We start from the raw sequence: 19,626 nt of genomic DNA, 5'->3' as shown, positions 1-19,626 counted from the left end.
ATATTTGCATGTGTGTTTGTGTGCATTCAGACACACGTAAAAATCCTCAAGGTATATGAAATTTATATTTTAATAATGTTTTTACTTTTAGTTTGGTGTGGACTTTGTAAAGGAGATGGGTGATTGAAGGGGTCTGGATGAATTTCTCCAGTGAGATGTTGAAGAAATATTTCCCAGATAGGACAGGAAACAGAAAGAAGACTAAGAAAAGTTAAAAAGAAAGGTAGTGAGTGATGTTAAAAATGCAGTCATTAGAGGGATGGAAAATAAGCTCATCTCTGGGAATAGTGGATGCTCTAGGAAACAGTTCTGTTGCCCATAAACATTTTCCAAGTGATCTCTCTGGATTACTTCCTAGCAGGAAGGTCCACAACCAAAATTTATCTAGCTTCTTAGCTACTTAATAATTAATAATTGTAAAAATTTCTGTTTTTGCTGTGTAGCATTAGAGACAGGTGCTAATACACCTGAGTGTGTAGAGAGTCCACTGTAATATCAGTAGTGTATGGTTAAGTTAAGTCATCCTGATGATATCTGAAATCATCTCTGTGGGGCACAGTGAATGGTGGCCCAGGCCTCTGGGAATTTGAGATTAGAGCTTCCCCATTAGGTTATGGAAACCCACAATAACATGTGCTGTCATGTTGCAGTGAAAATTGGTTGGACACTTCTGCTCCAACACTAGCTGGCAAAACCAAGTGATTGCCTGGATGTAAATTTGGTACATCACTTTAGTTATTTTTATTTTATTTCAGCATATTATGGGGGTACAAATTTTAAGGTTTCAAATAATGCCCTTGCCCCCCTCCCCCCCACAAGTCTGAGCCTCAAGCGTGACCATCCCCCAGATGGTGCACATCTCACTCATTATGTATGTATATACCGCCCCCCCATCCCCCCTCCTACCTGCCCATTACCCAATTAATGTAGTTCTTATGTGTCCACTTAGGTGCTGCTCAGTTAATACAAGTTTGCTGGTGAGTGTATATGTTGCTTGTTTTTCTATTCTTGGGATACTTCACTTAGTAGTATGGGTTCCAGCTCTATCCAGGAAAATATAAGATGTGCTATATCACCCTTGTTTCTTAGAGCTGAATAGTACTCCATGGTATACATATACCACATTTTATTAATCCACTCATGAATTGATGGGCACTTGGGTTGCTTTCACAATTTTGTGATTATGAATTGTGCTGCTAAAAACATTTGAGTGCAGGTGTCTTTTTCACAGAGTGACTTTTGTTCTTTTGGGTAGATACCCAGTAATGGGATTGCTGGATCAAATGGCAGATCCACTTGTATCGCTTTAAGGTATCTCCATATTGCTTTCCATAGAGGTTGTGATGCAGAGAACCATTGGAGCCGGGACGGGCCGTTGGCCACCTCCCCGCCACTCTGCATCCCTGAGGGCCAGTACTGTGCAGGGGCCAGCTGGAGTCCTCGGGGGTGTGAGCTGCTTGGGCCAGCCTCTTGTATACCTGCTGACCGGGCCACACTCCATGCATGGCTGCCTGCTCCTGTCCTCTGCCCGCTGCTCCCATGATCCTGATTGGGTACTTTATGAATCCCACAGTTGCTGATTGGATGTTAAAGCTTGTTGCTCATTGGGTGTTAAAGCTTGTTGCTGATTGGAAACTTTTTGGAGTCCTACTAAGGATATAAAAACTGGAGAAGAACCAGGAAGTGGGGCGGGGGTGAGAAGACAGAAGATGGACAAGAGAGCTGTTGGAATAAAGGCTGTTCTCCGACTCTCCATGTGGTACTCGGTTTTTTCCCTGGTCAAGAGCTACTAGCCACTGGCTGTTGACTTGCCAGAATAGTTGAACTAGATTGCAGTCCCACCAGCAGTGTAGGAGTGTTCCTATCTCTCCGCATCCATGCCAACATCTATTGTTTTGGGAAGTTTTGATAAAGGCCATTCTTACTGGAAATAAGTGATATCTCATTATCGTTTTGATTTGCATTTCCCTGATGATTAGAGACATTGAGCATTTTTTCATGTTTGTTAGCCATTATTCTGTCTTCTTTAGAAAAGTTTCCGTTTATGTCCTTTGCCTACTTTTTGATAGGGTTATTTGATTTTTTCTGGCTGATTTTCATGAGTTCTAAGTATATTCTAGTTATTAGCCCCTCCTCAGATGTGTAGGATGCAAAACTTTTCTCCCATTCTGTAGGTTGTCTGTTTACTTTCATGACTATTTCTTTGGCTGTGCAGAAGCTTTTTAGTTTGATCATGTCCCATTTATTTGTTTTTATTGCAGCTGTGATTGCCTTTGGGGTCTTCTTCATAAATTCTTTGCCTAGGCCAATGTCTAGGAGAGTGTTTCCAACATTTTCCTGTAGAATTCTAGTAGTTTCATACCTTAGGTTTAAGTCTGTTATCCAGCATGAGTTGATTTTTGTGAGAGGTGAAAGGTGTGGGTCCTACTTCAGCCTTCTACAAGTGGCTATCCAGTTTTCCCAGCACCATTTATTGAAAAGGGATTCTTTTCCCCAGTGTGTGTTTTTGTCTGCTTTGTCAAAGATTAGATGGCTATAGGAGGATGGTTTTATATCAGGGTTCTCAGATCTGTTTCACTGGTCAATATTCCTATTTTTTGTCCAATACTAGATTGATTTAATTACAACAGCTTTGTAGTATAGTTTGATATCTGACATATTAATACCTCCCATTTTGTTTTTACTGCCTAGAATTACTTTTGATATGTGGGGTCTTCTCTGGTTCCAAACGAAGCGTAAAATTATATTTTCCATATCTGTGAAGAATGATGTTGGGATTTTAATAAGTATTGCATTGAATCTGTAGATCAGTTTGGGTAGTATAGACATTTTAATGATGTGGAGTCTGCCGATCCATGAGCAACGTATGGATTTTCATCTGTTTACATTCTCTGCTATTTCATTCCTCAGTGTTTCATAGTTCTCCCTGTAGAGGTCTTTTACATCCTTGTTTAAGTATTTTCCTAGTTACTTTATTTTCTTTATTGCTTTTGTGAAGGGTATTGAGACTTTGATTTGGTTCTCAATTTGATTGATGTTGGTGTATATGAATGCTTCTGATTTCTGTGTATTGAATTTGTATCCCAAGAATTTACTAAATTCATTTATCAGTTCCAGGAGTTTCTTGGTTGAATCCCTAGGGTTTTCTAGATATAGTATCATATCATCAGCAAACAGTGAAAGTTTGATCTCTTCTGCCCCAATTCGGGTACCTTTAATTCCCCTTTCATGTCTGATTGCAATAGCCAGGACTTCCAGCACTATGTTGAATAGAAGTGGAGATGGTGGGCAGCCTTGCTTAGTTCCAGTTCTAAGTGGGGATGCTTTCAATTTTTTTCCCATTCAGTGTGATGTTGGCTATGGGTCTGTTATATATGGATTGTATCATTTTTAGGTATGTCCCTTCTATGCCTATTTTATTAAGTGTTCGTATTGTGAAAGGGTGTTGAATTTTGTCAAATCTTTTTCTACATCTATTGAAAGAGTCATGTGGTCTTTGTTTTTGCTTCTGTTTATGTGGTGAATTATATTTATAGATTTATGTATGTTGAACCATCCCTGCATCCCTGCGATGAAGCCCACTTGGTTTTGATAGATTACATTTTGATAAGCATGTGGATTAGGTTAGCTAGCATTTTTTTTTTGTAAATTTTTACATCTATATCCATAAGGTATATTGGTCTGTAGTTTTCTTTTTTTGTTGCATCCTTTCCTGGTTTTGGTATCAGAGTTATGTTCGCTTCATAGAAGGTGTTGGAGAGGTTTCCATTCTTCTCAATGTTGTGGAATAATTTCTGCAAGATAGGCACCAGTTCTTCTTTTTAAGTGTGGTAAAATTCTGGTGTGAAACCAACTGGGCCAGGACTTTTCTTTTTAGGAAGATTTTTAATTGCTGTTCCTATTTCGGCTATTGATATTGGTCTGTTCAAGAATTCTATTTCTTCCTGGTACAGCCTAGGGAGGATGTGTGTTTCTAGAAATTTGTCCATTTCCTCCACATTTTCTAGTTTGTGTGCATAAAGGTTTTTGTAGTATTCATAAATTATATCCTGTATCTCCTTGGGATCAGTTGTGATATCTCCTTTTTTGTTCCTGATGCAGTGTATTAGAGATTTCTCTTTTCTGCTTTTCATTAGCCTAGCCAAAAGTATGACAATTTTGTTTATTTTTTAAAGGACCAACTTTTTGTTTTATTAATCTTCTGTATAGCTCCCCTGTTTTCAATTTCGTTAAGTTCTGATTTGATCTTGTTAATTTCACTTCTTCTGCTAGGTTTGGGCTTGGTCTGTTCTTCTTTTTCCAGCTCTTTGAGTCGATTCATTAAATTGTCTATTTGTGGTCTTTTTGACTTTTGGTTATAGGCATTTATGGAAATAAACTGTTCTCTAAATACTGCTTTAGCTGTGTCCCAGAGGATTTGATAACTTGTCTCTCCATTGTCATTTTGTTTAAAGAATTGTTTTATTTCCATCTTGATTTCTTCATTTGCGAAAATCATTTAAAAGAAGGTTGTTTAATTTCCACTTTTTTTGTGTAGAAATGTGGGTTTCTGTTAGGATTGTTTTCTACTTTTATTCCACTGTGATCTGATAAGATCACAGTGGAATAAAAGATACATGGTGTGATTTCTCTTTTTTAAAATTTTTTGAAACTTACTTTGTGTTCTATGATATGGTCAATCTTAAAGAATGTTCCATGAGCTGATGAGAAGAATGTATATTCAGTGGATTTTGAGTAGAATGTCCTGCAAATGTCAGTCAGACCCAATTGTTCTAGAGTTTTGTTTAAGTCCATTATTTCTTTATTAATTTTTTGTTTGAAGGATCTGTCCTGTGCAGTCAGTGGGGTGTGAAATCTCTGGTTATTATGGAGTTGTTGTTAATCAATTTGCTTAGATCCTATAAGGTTTGCTTTATGAATCTGGGTGCACCTAAGTCAGGTACATATATATTTAAAATTGTTATATCCTCTTTTTGAACTGTACCCTTCACCATTATATAATCTTTGTCTTTCACTACTTTTGTTGGTTTAAAAACGAAATCATCTGAGATCAGAACTGCATTGCCAGCCTTATTTTGCCTTCTGCTTTCTTGAAATACTGATCTCAACCCCTTTACTTTGAGTTTATATGCATCCTTGCAGGTTAGACGTGTTTCCTGAAGAAAGCAGATAATTGGCTTGTATGTTCTTATCCATTCATCCAGCCTATGTCTCTTGAGTGGGGAGTTTAAGCCATTCACATTTATTGAGAGAAGTGAGAGGTGAGGCAGAGTGAACAGTAGTTCATTCTGTTGGATTGGACATTGTTGTTTTGATTTCTCTCTTGAGCCATTGTGATATCTGGCCTTTAATCTTTAGGTTTTGGGTGTTTTTATGTTCCTGAGTTTTTATTATGCTGTTCCATGCGTAATACTGTTTTTTTGTTTTGTTTTGGTTTTTTTTTTGAGACAGAGTCTCGCTTTGTTGCCCAGGCTAGAGTGAGTGCCATGGCGTCAGCCTAGCTCACAGCAACCTCAAACTCCTGGGCTCAAGCAATCCTCTTGCCTCAGCCTCCCGAGTAGCTGGGACTACAGGCATGCGCCACCATGCCCGGCTAATTTTTTCTATATATATTAGTTGGCCAATTAATTTCTTTCTATTTATAGTAGAGACAGGGTCTCGCTCTTGCTCAGGCTGGTTTCGAACTCCTGACCTCGAGCAATCCGCCCGCCTCGGCCTCCCATAGTGCTAGGATTACAGGCGTGAGCCACCGCGCCCGGCCCGTAATACTGTTTTGAGTACTTCTTGTAGGGCTGGTCTTTTCTTGGTGAATTCCCTCAGACTATGCTTATCTGAGAATGTCTTAATTTTTCCTTCATATGTAAAGCTTAGTTTTTCAGGGTACAGGATTCTAGGCTGGGAATTATTTTGTTTCAAAGGAGTGCAAATGGGGCATGAGTCTCTTCTTGCTTGTAATGTTTCAGTTGAGAAATCTGCCATTATCCTGATCGGTTTTCCTTTGTATGTAACTTTCTTCTTTCATTTTACAGCTTGTAGAAAGGCTTCTTTAGTTGATATTTTGGTCAGTCTGATGACTGCATGTCATGAAGTCTTCCTGTTTGCATCGAATCTCCCTGTGGTCCTTTGATCTTCTTGAACTTGTATCTGGAGATTTTTAGCAAGGCCTGGGAAATTTTCCTCTATTATATTTTCAAATAGCTTGTCCAACACTTGAGTGTTTTCTTCTTCCCCCTCTGGTAACACTATGACCCTCACATTAGATTTCTTCACATAATCCTACATCTCTTGCAAGCTCTGTTGTTTTCTCTTGTTTCTCTGCTTTATTTTTGTGACTGATTTATTTAACTGGAAAGTGTTATCTTCAATCTGTGAGATTCTTTCTTCTGTTTGGTCCACCCTATTTTTGAGGCTTTCCATTGTGTTTTGTATTTCCCTGAATAAATTCTTCATTTCCTGGTGATCGGATTGATGTTTCCTTAAGATCTCAATTTCCTTAGTGAATTTTTATACCAAATCCTGAATTTTCTTTGTGGTTTCTTTGTGTTGGTTATCCTTTTATTTATTTATTTATTTATTTATTTTTGCATATCATTGAGCTTTCTTACAATCCAATTTTGGAATTCTTCTTCTGTCATTTTAGTGTTTTGGGTTTGTTCAGTCTCCATTTCTTGAGACCTGGTGGTTCTCTTAGGGAGAGTGTTTTCAGTTTGATATTTCAAAGTTCCAGAATTCCTACGCTGAGCTCTCCCCATCTGGATCAGCTGATGATGCCCAGGGGTCTTTTCTTCTGTAGTTTCTTGATGAGCTGCTGGGGATAGCTCTTCCACCACACTTGGAAGGCACCCAGATGGGAAGGGTTACTTGTGGATTCTATTATGGCCACTTGCAGAGGATTTGTTCCTTGATGCTGGCCCTGAGCAGGGGAGGAGATCCAGCCCCAGCGTTTTGACCAACTGGGTGACCTAAACTGTTCTGGGAAGCAAAGTCTTTCATACTGCATGCTTACACACTGTGCATAGGCCCCACGGATTCTCCTTGGATCTGGGGAGAGTGGGTTTTCGTGTCTAACCCCTCACTTTAGTTATTAATAATTTATTTTCCTTGCATTTTTTCTTTTTATTCTATCTATTATTTATGATGCATGATTTTTTAAAATATGATTTTCATGTATAATATTTTACTTTCTTTAGGAATTTTCTTTCTTTTGATAGTTGGACATGGCATACTGAACATTCTGTTATTTAATCTAACACTATCCAATGTAAAAAATTTCTCAAGAGTGCTTTTTCCTTAAAATTCAATGTCCTAAGTGCAATAAATATTTAAAAATTAAATACAGATATTACAAGTTATTTTTATTAATGTTATAAATGCCTAAATGCCAAAATTCAAACTGTTACATAAAGATTAGAATTCTTATGTGTGCTAGCCACTACTATTCTTCTTGATTAAAAATTATTTAAATACTTTTAAAACATTGCTTAGCTCAAATCCTATAACAGTGTTTCCAGTTTTTCAAGTAGCCAATATACTCTGCTAAGGAACCTGTGTGGAGTGAATGCCCACAGACTTGACACTCACTTCCACCCCAAGGTAGGCCTGCTCAGCCACTATTGCCACTGCTGCTGGGGAACCTGGGCAGACAAAACGCAGGTGGCCTCCTGCCTCTGTCAATAGGAAGCCCCACTGCCCTCATGTGATATTTCAGCAGTGGCTTGGATACCAGGCCACTCATTCAACATGAATATCTTCAGCAGAAGCTTGGACTGTGACAACCACGGGGTGTGGGGAGATGCAGAAGAAAGTCACTGTCACAGACTCACAGTGTGTCCACCCCCTCTTGCCTGGTCCATCTTCCAGTGCAACACTCAAACATGTCTTTAAGGGACTCCTCCCTGGGTAAGATCAATGGGATTGAAGAGAAAGTTGAAAATAACACAAATAAACCAAAAACACAATTAGACACATAAATGAAAAATTCATTATAGAGACAGATAATCTGGAAAAAATGTATTACAAAATTCCTGGATTTGAAAGATTCCCTTAGGGAATTTTAATATACAGTGGAAAGTTTTAAAACAGACTAGAACAAGCAAAGAAAGAATTTTAGATCTTGAAGACAAGATTTTCAAATCAACCAAGTCAGTCTGTGGAAAGCAATATGGAGATACCTTAAAGTGATACAAGTGAATCTACCATTTGATCCAGCAATCCCATTGCTGGGCATCTACCCAAATGATCCAATGACACTCTACAAAAAAGACACCTGCACTCGAATGTTTATAGCAGCACAATTCATAATTGCAAGGCTGTGGAAACAGCCCAAGTGCCCATCAATCCAAGAATGAATTAATAAAATGTGGTATATGTATACCATGGAGTACTATTCAGCTCTAAGAAACAATGGTGATATAGCACATCTTATATTTTCCTGGTTAGAGCTGGAACCCATACTACTAAGTGAAGTATCCCAAGAATGGAAAAAGAAGCACCAGATATATTCTCCAGCAAACTGGTATTAACTGAGTAGCACCTAAGTGGACACATAGGTACTACAGTAATAGGGTATTGGGGAGGTGGGAGGGGGGAGGGGGGCGGGTATATACATACATAATGAGTGAGATGTGCACCATCTGGGGGATGGTCATGATGGAGACTCAGACTTTTGGGGGGAGGGGGGGAAATGGGCATTTATTGAAACCTTAAAATCTGTACCCCCATAATATACCAAAATAAAAATAAATAAATAAATAAATAAAAATGAAGAAAACAAGTATCAAGAAGTATGAACAATCTCTTCACAAATATGGCATTTTGTAACGTGAACAAATATGACTCAAAGAGATTCCAGAGAGAGAAAAAGCAAAAAGGAAGGAATAGGTGAAACATGTTTGATGGAATAAAGGAGGAAAATTTCTATGGTATTGATAGATATTTAGACATTCAGATACAAAAAGATCATCGAACACAAGGAGGATTCATGTCAAATAGGACATTGCCAAGGCACATAGTCATCAGTCTTGCCAAAGTCAAACTGACTAAAATAAATAAATACTAAGAGAGAGAGTTACCAAAAATAAATAAATAAATAAATAAACAAATAAATAAAAAGCAGAAAATAAAACACAATACCAGAAAAGATGAATTTTAACAAAGGAAGATGGCAGGAAATAAGAAAGAAAGAGAATACCACAAAACAACCAGAATTCAAAGAAGCAAATGGCAATATAGGTCTTTACGTATCAATAATATTGAATGGAAATGGACCAAACTCTCCAATCACAAGACTCAAAGTGGTTGAAAGTATAAAAGAACAAGATCCAACTATATAATATCGGCAAGAAACACGCTTCACCTACAAAGACTCACAGAGACCAAAAATAAAGGGATGGAAACAGATATTGCAGGCAAATGGAAACCAAAAAAGCACAGCAGTAGGTATACTTCTCTCAGATAAAATAGATTTCAATAAACAAACTGTAAAAAGAGACAAATAAGGTTATTATATAATGAAAAAGGAGTCAATTCAGCAAGAACATATAACAATTCTAAATATGTATGCACCCAACACTGGAGTATCAGAGCTAAAGAAAGGTAGACCCTCAAACAATGATCACTGGAGATCTCAACAGTCCATTTTCAGCATTGCACAGACCATCCAGGCAGAACATCAAAAACGAAACATTGTACTAACCTGAACTATAGACCAAATGGACCTAATATGCATTTACAGAACATTTCATCCAACGGCTACAGAATTGACATTGTTCTCCTGAGCTCATGGATCACTTTGAAGGGCAGACGATATGTTAGACCACAAAACCAGTCTCAAAATATTCCAAAAATTTGAAATCATACCAAGTATTTTTCTGACCAGAACAGAAAAATCTAGAAATTAATAATAAGAGGAACACGGGAAAATATTCAAACACATGAAAATTATACAATATGGCACTGAATGTCTAGTGAGAATGAAGAGGTTAAGAAAGAAGTTTTAAAATTTCTCAATAAGAAATGAAAACACAACACATGGGATATAGCCGAAACAATAATGAGAGGAAAGTTTATAGCAATAAGTGCCTACATTAAAAAAGTAGAAAAGCTTCAAATAAAGAATCTAATGATGCATCTCAAAGAACTAGAAAAGCAACAGCAAACCAAACCCAAAATTAGTAGAGGGAAAAAAAATAATGAAGGTCAGAGCAGAAATAAATGAAATCAAAAGAAAAATATACAAAAAAGCTTCTGCACAGCCAAAGAAATAGTCATGAAAGTAAATAGACAACCTACAGAATGGGAGAAAATTTTTGTATCCTATGCATCCGATAAGGGACTGATAACTAGAATATACTTAGAACTCACGAAAATTAGGAAGAAAAAATCAAATAACCCCATTAAAAAGTGGGCAAAGGACTTGAACAGAAATTTTTCTAAAGAAGACAGAAGAATGGCCAACAAACATATGAAGAAATGCTCAACATCTCTAATCATCAGGGAAATGCAAATCAAAACCACAATGAGATATCACTTAACCCCAGTGAGAATGGCCTTTATCAAAAAATCTCCAAACAATCAATGCTGGCGTGGTTGCGGAGAGAGAGGAACACTCCTACACTGCTGGTGGGACTGCAAACTAGTTCAACCTCTGTGGAAAGCAATATGGAGATACCTTAAAGCGATACAAGTGAATCTACCATTTGATCCAGCAATCCCATTGCTGGGCATCTACCCAAATGATCCAGTGACACTCTACAAAAAAGACACCTGCACTCGAATGTTTATAGCAGCACAATTCATAATTGCAAGGCTGTGGAAACAGCCCAAGTGCCCATCAATCAAAGAATGGATTAATAAAATGTGGTATATGTACACCATGAAGTACTATTCAGCTCTTAGAAACAATGGTGATATAGCACACCTTATATTTTCCTGGTTAGAGCTGGAACCCATACTACTAAGTGAAGTATCCCAAGAATGGAAAAACAAGCACCAGATATATTCTCCAGCAAACTGGTATTAACTGAGTAGCACCTAAGTGGACACATAGGTGCTACAGTAATAGGGTATTGGGCAGGTGGGAGGGGGGAGGGGGGCGGGTATATATATACATACATAGTGAGTGAGATGTGCACCATCTGGGGGATGGTCATGATGGAGACTCAGACTTTTGGGAGGAGGGGGGGAAATGGGCATTTATTGAAACCTTAAAATCTGTACCCCCATAATATACCAAAATAAAAAAAATAATTAAAAAAAAAAAATCTCCAAACAATCAATGCTGGCGTGGTTGCGGAGAGAGAGGAACACTCCTACACTGCTGGTGGGACTGCAAACTAGTTCAACCTCTGTGGAAAGCAATATGGAGATACCTTAAAGCGATACAAGTGAATCTACCATTTGATCCAGCAATCCCATTGCTGGGCATCTACCCAAATGATCCAGTGACACTCTACAAAAAAGACACCTGCACTCGAATGTTTATAGCAGCACAATTCATAATTGCAAGGCTGTGGAAACAGCCCAAGTGCCCATCAATCAAAGAATGGATTAATAAAATGTGGTATATGTACACCATGGAGTACTATTCAGCTCTAAGAAACAATGGTGATATAGCACATCTTATATTTTCCTGGTTAGAGCTGGAACCCATACTACTAAGTGAAGTATCCCAAGAATGGAAAAACAAGCACCAGATATATTCTCCAGCAAACTGGTATTAACTGAGTAGCACCTAAGTGGACACATAGGTGCTACAGTAATAGGGTATTGGGCAGGTGGGAGGGGGGAGGGGGGCGGGTATATACATACATAATGAGTGAGATGTGCACCATCTAGGGGATGGTCATGATGGAGACTCAGACTTTTGGGGGGAGGGGGGGAAATGAGCATTTATTGAAACCTTAAAATCTGTACCCCCATAATATGCCGAAATAAAAAAAAAAAAAGATCAATGAAACAAAAGGTTGGGTTTTTGAAAAGATAAACAAAATAGACACTCCTTTAGCCAGACTAAGGAAAGAATAGAGAAAACCCAAATACATAAAGTAAGAGATAAAAAAGGGGATATTCATTCATCCTTTTTATGGCTGAGTAGTACTCTATGGTATACACATACCGGATTTTATCAATCCATTCATCAATTGAGGGCAGACCATTCTCCTAAGTGAAGTATTGCAAGAATGGAAAAACAACAACACATGAACTCACTATTAAATTTGAACTACTAACTGATGAGCATTGAAATGCACAGAGGAAAGTAAAACTCAGTAGAAAGCAGCCAGTGGGCAGGGGAGAGGCAGGGAGGAAAACAAACCAACGTAATGGGTAATATGAACACTATTTGGGTGACAGGCACACCTATAATCAGGACTCAAGGATTACACAAATGACCCATGTAACAAAAATGATCTGTACTTCTGTCATATTTTCAAATAAAAAATTATTTAAACAAAAAGAAAAAGAAAAAGGAGATATTATAAGTGATAGCACAGAAATCCAAAGGATCATTACAGACTACTATGAACAACTATATCCGAATAAATAGGAAAATATACAATAAATTGATAAATTCCTAGACACAAAACACCAAAAATAATCCAAACCCTGAATAAACAGATAAAAATATCAAGATACAAGAAGTAGCAAAGAGTCTCCCATCAAAGATATACAAGGAATATCCAATAAAGATTTTGTTCACTATAATATTAACCTTTCTACTTTTGAACATAATTTTATCAAAAAGTTTAATATTTTATTTTCCATCTGAAGACACCACCAATCTGTTCCATACTTTCCTCATGGCATTTTTTACCTCCTTATTCCTAAAAGTATAAATCAGAGGATTGAGCAAGGGAGTCAGGATGGCATAAACTACTGTCACAATTTTCTCAGAGGAGAAAGCAGATGGAGGTCGTGCATATACATACATGCACGGGACAAAGAACAAAACCACAACAGCAATGTGAGATCCACAGGTAGACAGAGCTTTTCTCCGCCCTTCGGAACTGTGAGTTCTCAGAGAGAACAAGATGACACCATAGGAGACAAGCAACAAGGAGAAGATTATGATGCAGATAAAGCCACTGTTGACCACCACAAAAAGGCCAAAGATGTGAGTGTCAGTGCAGGCAAGCGCCAGTAATGGATACAGGTCACAACAGAAGTGATCAATGACATTGGGACCACAGAAGGGCAACTGGAAAGTAAAGAGTATTTGTATAATGGAATGCAAGCAGCCCCCTGCCCAGGCTACCCCAATCAGAATGCCACAGAGCCTGCGGTTCATGATGGAAGAGTAATGCAAAGGCTTGCAAATGGCCACATACCGATCATAGGCCATGGCTGTGAGGACAATCAACTCTGCCCCACTAAAGAAGTGATCAGCAAAAATCTGTATCATGCAGCCTTCAAAGGAGATGGTTTTTGTCTCATAGAGGGAGTCCACGATCATCTTTGGCATGAAGAAGGAAGAGAAGCATGCATCAAGGATGGACAGGAAAACCAAGAAGAAGTACATGGGAGACTCCAGTAGTGCAGGGGTGCTGACGATGGTTACTACAATTAACATGTTTATCGAGACTATTGCAATATAGACAAACAAAAATACAACAAATAATATTTTCTGTACATTTGGATTCTGTGAAAGCCCCAGGAGGACAAATTCAGTAACAAAGCTTTGGTTGTGCATCATTTCCAAGGAAAAGGTGAAATCTCCAACAGTGGTGATCACGTAGAATCTGCAGTCATGATAATGAAAAAATTTTCTTCAGTTCAAGTTGTATATTATAGTCACCAACAAGTTGAAGCATCCACATACAAAATTATCTGGTGTCGTCATTGATAACACAAACTTGAAATTGGTGAAGGTAGTAGTGAAAGGTCAGGCAGAAATGAGGTGGAGTTAAATTGCTGAATGCCTTATAAAAGCCATAGTTTCAATATTGAGGAAGGAAAGCATGCACTCATGGTGGAGAAAATAAATAGTTTTCATCTCAAGTGCCAGCTTTGATCATTTACTGGTGGCTTCTTTGAGTGAATTGTTGAGAAGCATTCTGAAGCCACGTCTGAGTTATGAGAAAAGGAGGTCTATATTTCGTTAGTGATGCCTGTCACTAGCATGGAATGGGAACAGACGTGAGCAGCATGACATCCTAAGCTGGAGACTGCCTCACCTACAAATAGAAGAAGAAATAACATGCAGTTTAAAATCCCCTTCCAAATCATGGCTATTCCTCAAATATTTATTTGAAAATCAGAACTGTATTGACCCTTTAAATGAAATAATTCATTCTTCATAAAAGAGAATGATCAGTGAAAAATTCCTAGCTGTAAACTTAATATATAACAAGTATGCACTCAATGTCGAGTTTATTTTTAATGTGTCATTGTATAATGAGAACAGAACTTTATAACAATACTGATGCCCATATCAGATTATTGTCATGGTGACTAAGTAAAATAGGTGGGGTTCAGGCCCCACTGCCTAGAACATAGTCTGTGACAGTCGTATTGTCCCTGTTTGATTGGTCAGACACTCATGATTAAAGAAGCTAAGTTCAGGCAAATAACAGATGCTTGATCTAGGGTTTGAACACAGAAACTCCAGCCCCAGCATCCACTGGATCAACAGGGAGAGGACTGGGATTTTCTGTTTTCAACAAGAACTTCAGAGTAGGATTGACCTTTCTACGAACACTTATAGATACAAATTGGTAGCCACCACATAGGCAAGGAAGATAAACAACAAGTTGCATATAAGACAGAGTCTTGAGGCTTTAGTAATTATTTGTCAATTATTTACACAATGTGGTCAGGTCTGATCCAGCATAACTAGTAAGGAAACATATGTTTCAAATGCATTTGACATTATCCAATGCAGTGAGGTGTGTATATATTAATAGATCAACTGGTCATCTCCCAGGATTATAATGAGGGTCAAATTTGAAAATGGAAAATGTTGCTTATGATAAAGTTCCCTTATCAATTGTACTTACTATTAACTCACTTAAAAAGCCATCTTCCTTATCCACAGAAAGTTTTGGAATGAGTCATCCAGATAATTATCCAAACTTTGACTTTATTTTCCACATGTAGACACAGCTTCACAGGATGATTGGATCCTCATCTATATTTATAACTGAAATGTATCAGTGAAATAGCACATACGTATGTCCGCATGTGTTAATATTTGTAAATATAAACATATATACTTTGGCGAAAAATAAGTGAATACAAAAACAGGAAATATTGTAGGGCTTACAAATAAGCTGATTCTTATGAATGTCACGTAGAGTTAACAGAAACAATCAAATGCTAACAAAACTAACAGATACATGATTGTATGTGTTAATATACTTCCTTAAAACAGCCATTTCCATAATGTCTCTGGATCATTCTAACCTGCGTGATGAGCCCCATATCCAGTTACAAGTTGTTGACAAGAAAACAAGAGTTCTAATAAACCCTGTATGGTTTTGGATCAGTCAATACCCACTTATTACAAAGTAGAGAAAATCGATATACGGCCCTGAGGTGCTCAACTTAGCCTATGACTAAAGCAGGAAAGACAATGAAGTGAAATGAGTAAGAACATTACCTCCAGACTCATGTAGACCTCGGTTCAAAACCAAGATCTTCTACTGGGGTGGAACATGTTACTGAAAATTCTTAAAATTTTCAAAGCCCCACCTGCCACTTCTGTAAATGGGAATAGGAAGTATGTCTACTGATAGGGTTCTTGTGGGAATCAGATAAGGCAACACAAACAAAAGCATTGATGAAGTAAGAAGCCCAGAAGGTCATGATGAGTGGTGAGAACAAGCTCCCAGAGGCATTGACACAGAGAAGAAATGATACTAGCTTCACTCCTGATTTCTGCTTTGCCCTGACCAACATAGTTTTTACAAACCCTGGTATTAATTTTCAAGTGTAAAACATTTTGTATGCTCGGTCTCTGTATAGAGGTGACAGTTTTTAAATGTACAACACATTTAAACATCCTTCATAATTCCTGAATACATGACTGTGGCTCTCAGACCCACCAGCATCCACTCCTTTTTAGATAGCTTCATTGCACAAAGAAAACCTAATTGGCTGCAAATGGACAGAAGGCTCTATATTAATTGGATAATTGCACAACTATTAATTGCTCCACTTCCTCTATCCTGTGTATTCTAAGACAACAGTATTTTAGAAGTATAATATTTGTTATATATAAACAAACTCACCCCTTCTTCTTTCAGGCAAAGGCATTTCCAAACATAGTGTTAAAATTTTGACAATGGAGAGTATAGTGTCCTCACCGTTTGTGATCACAAGAGTTATGATTTTAAATCATTTGAAAAATAATTGCCCTAAATGCCATGTGTTGTCCCAGATTGAATCCTAGAATAGATAAAAGAATAGTAGTGGACAAATTAGTGAAACATGAATAAAACATGATGTATCATTAAGTGTAATATGTCAATGTTCATTTAATAGTCTTAACAAATGTAGCCATGATAATGTAAGTTGATAGGAGTAAAGGAAACAGTAAGTGTAAAATCTCTTAGTAACAAATGTAGTCATGATAATGTAAGTTGATAGGAGTAAAGGAAACAGTAGCTAAAGTCTCTTAGTAACTCTTCTGTTAATCTAAATTTATTCCAAATGAAAAGTTCATTAAAAAGAAAAAAATATTCAATTTCTGCTAGCAAAACTCAAGCATTCCCAGCTTCATCATGTGCTAGCCATGTGTCATTGAACAAATCACTATGCCTCAGCCGCCTCTGCTCCAAAAGAAATAGTAACACTTGTTCAAGCTGCCTGACCCATGAAAGTAAAATAAACAGCTTTTATTAATTTATTTTGCAAACTAGAAATCAAATATTGATTTCAGCATTAATTTTAAGCATCTACCTATGGATAGAAAGAGAGCTAGAAAACTGAATCTGTCTTACAAATATAAAATGTGTTTTTAAAATCATGTTAACTTTTAATTATACCCATTCTAAAATTGTAACGAAACTGCTTCATCCATGTAATCCTTGTACAAAATATATTATTAAATATCAGAATTATGAACATGTTTATGTTTTTATACTAGCAACCCCAATTGTAAGCATTTATTTTGAAGCTGAAATGAGATGGGGAAGTTTGATAATGAAAAATGGTGCCATGTCATTTATAATAGTGAACATTGAGAAATATCTAAAATATTCAATGATATGAAGAAGTTTATGTAAATCAAGCTATAAGAATTTAATAACACATGGTGCTATATATATTAAACGCTAAAATATGAAGACATAGGAGAAGCATTTTTATTTATGAGTGAGAAAAACACTATCTTAATTATTTTGCTCCTTTGTATAGATATTTTAAATATAATCTTACAATCTGGAAGGAATCATAAAACTTATAGTGACTGTTTATTTCCAATGTATATATTATTATTATTAGAATATTTAAAATTAAACATCAAGTTAAAAAACTACAGCATCATATTTTTAATCATCTAAACAGTTCAAACAAAGGAGGTGGGATTCGGGGATAATTCAGGAGCCAGGAGTTCAAGACCGACCTGAACAAGAGTGAGGCCCTGTCTCTACAAAAAGTAGAAGGAAATTAGCTGAACCACTAAAAAAAATATAGAAAAAATTAGCCAAGGCATGTTGGCACGTGCCTGTAGTCCCAGCTACTCCAGAGGCTGAGGCAGAAGGATTGCTTGGACCCAGGAGTTTGAGGTTGCTGTGAGCTAGGCTGATGCCACGGCACTCTAGTCCAGGCAACAAAGTCAGACTCTGTCTCAAAACAAAAAACAAACAAGCAAAAAAATCAGAAGACTCCATTCTGTTATGTGAGGCAGCTTTCTTACCCTTAATGTCCTTCCGTGTGCCACTTGTTAGGGTGTCCTTGTGGAAACAGTAAGTGCTTTATTCTACATCAGTAATCCTGTATATGGTACAAACAACCTTGGTTTTAACATATTATGTCAGTGTTCTTTGTATAGGCTTTAAACCACAGAAAAATTTGCTTTTTAATCTAAAACATCACGATGGGGAGAGCATCAGAGCATAAATGATGAATAAGACAATTTTCGAAAGAATAAATAAGATGCTATTAGAACAAGGACAAAAATATGTACTTGTTGGTTTTCTAAGTTATCTGGATTTAACTTGCACTTGAAAGGCTGAAGGTAGGTTTAATTTCATTAGACTTGAATTAATTAGGTGCTACTGGAGGCTCTCCCAAAAAACAAACACCAATTTGCATTCTAACAGCTGCTGTTTATTGGACACTTAATATGTATCAAAAGCAGTTCTATGGACTCTACATGTATTATTTTATTTGTTTCCATGTATTTTCAGCTTGGTAATATAATTAATATTATCTTCATTAATTATGAGGAGTCTAAGAGCCAGAAAGTTTACATAACTAGCCCAAGTATGCACAGTTCTTAAGTGATAGGCTCATGCATTGCATTAAACTTTATAGCCAAACCACAACACCCACACTTTGAAACATTGTGTCACAATTTGAAATCCTCTCTGAAAATGCAAACATGGGAATTAAAAATCTCACCATTTTTCATTCCCTTGTAAATTCTAGGGATGGTAATCTTCTATTTTCTAGCAGAAAAGCCCATTTGGTGGCTGACCAAAACAGGAAGATTGTTTCCAACCCTCCCTCGCACATCTAAGAGAGATAGGAAGAGCATCTCTGGCAGACAGATAGAGAGAATGTCTCCTATGGCTTATCAAGTGCTGTATTTAACATGGTCTCAGAAAAAAAAAAATAAGCAGCATTAGTTTCCTCCTTGATTTCCTACCAAAATTTAAAGATATTTCCCTGAGGGTTCTTGAACCTGAATAATTGCTTCTCAAGTCCTCTAGGATTTGGGAATTTCCTAACAATAGGATTTTCCAAAACACAGTTTTATTATATGTGCTTTGACTTACTCAAGTCTTTGCAAAACTTTTATGTTCCTGATCAATTAGAAGGTATTTTTTCTTTTTTGTTTTTCAACTTCTGGTTTCTGTTAGCAGATGTTTTCACTTTCCTTCATCTTCAGGAATAGAGTACTGTACGTGCTGCGATGGAATCTCACAGATTTAGAGCCAACTCCTGTGCATTTACTGAGTGAAAGAGCTGAGTTCTGAGACAAGACAGCATCAATCTATAAGGACAACATACATTGTTTGTGGACTTGGGTAACAATGAATGGTTACTAAAGAATAACATTTTACGTGTAAGTATGTAAAGACGCAGAGATTAATCAAATATTTTTTTTTCTCAGAACTGATCTTGATGTTCCATGATTTTAAAACAAAAAATACAATTTCTAGAGTAAAGGAAATTTTCTCTTTTCATATTATTTGAAAAGAGGTTAAGGCAAGCCTACTTCCTTTAATAAAGCATAGCATTGAGAGTGGAGCCTGAGGGACGACTTAAACTTAGCTTATGTCTCTTCATAGAAGGATGACACCAAGCAGTTTGTTGCTTCATATATTCCTTAAACATTTTACCCTGCTTACTTATATATTTATTCACACCTCACAGAAAAACGCAAAACTGATGTTGTTGATCAGTAAACTCATGGCCCAGAAGCCCCATACTTAAATTCTCAGTGGAATTAAGAAAGAAGTG

The 19,626-nt window shown here is 37.0% G+C and overlaps 1 protein-coding gene across 1 annotated transcript; it reads right to left on the bottom strand.

Annotated features, from left to right (window-relative positions):
• Positions 1-12,751: 12,751 nt before the first annotated feature.
• LOC105884134 (olfactory receptor 4C15-like) lies at positions 12,752-13,687 on the bottom strand. The gene has a single exon (XM_012787849.3). The coding sequence runs from the start codon at positions 13,685-13,687 to the stop codon at positions 12,752-12,754; it is 936 nt and encodes a 311-aa protein (XP_012643303.3).
• Positions 13,688-19,626: the final 5,939 nt, after the last annotated feature.

The sequence above is a fragment of the Microcebus murinus genome, chromosome 4 (genome assembly GCF_040939455.1).
Source record: "Microcebus murinus isolate Inina chromosome 4, M.murinus_Inina_mat1.0, whole genome shotgun sequence".
In the NCBI taxonomy this organism is placed as follows: domain Eukaryota; kingdom Metazoa; phylum Chordata; class Mammalia; order Primates; family Cheirogaleidae; genus Microcebus; species Microcebus murinus.
The sequence above is the reverse complement of the archived record's forward strand: the minus strand, read 5'-3'. Positions and strand labels throughout refer to the sequence as shown.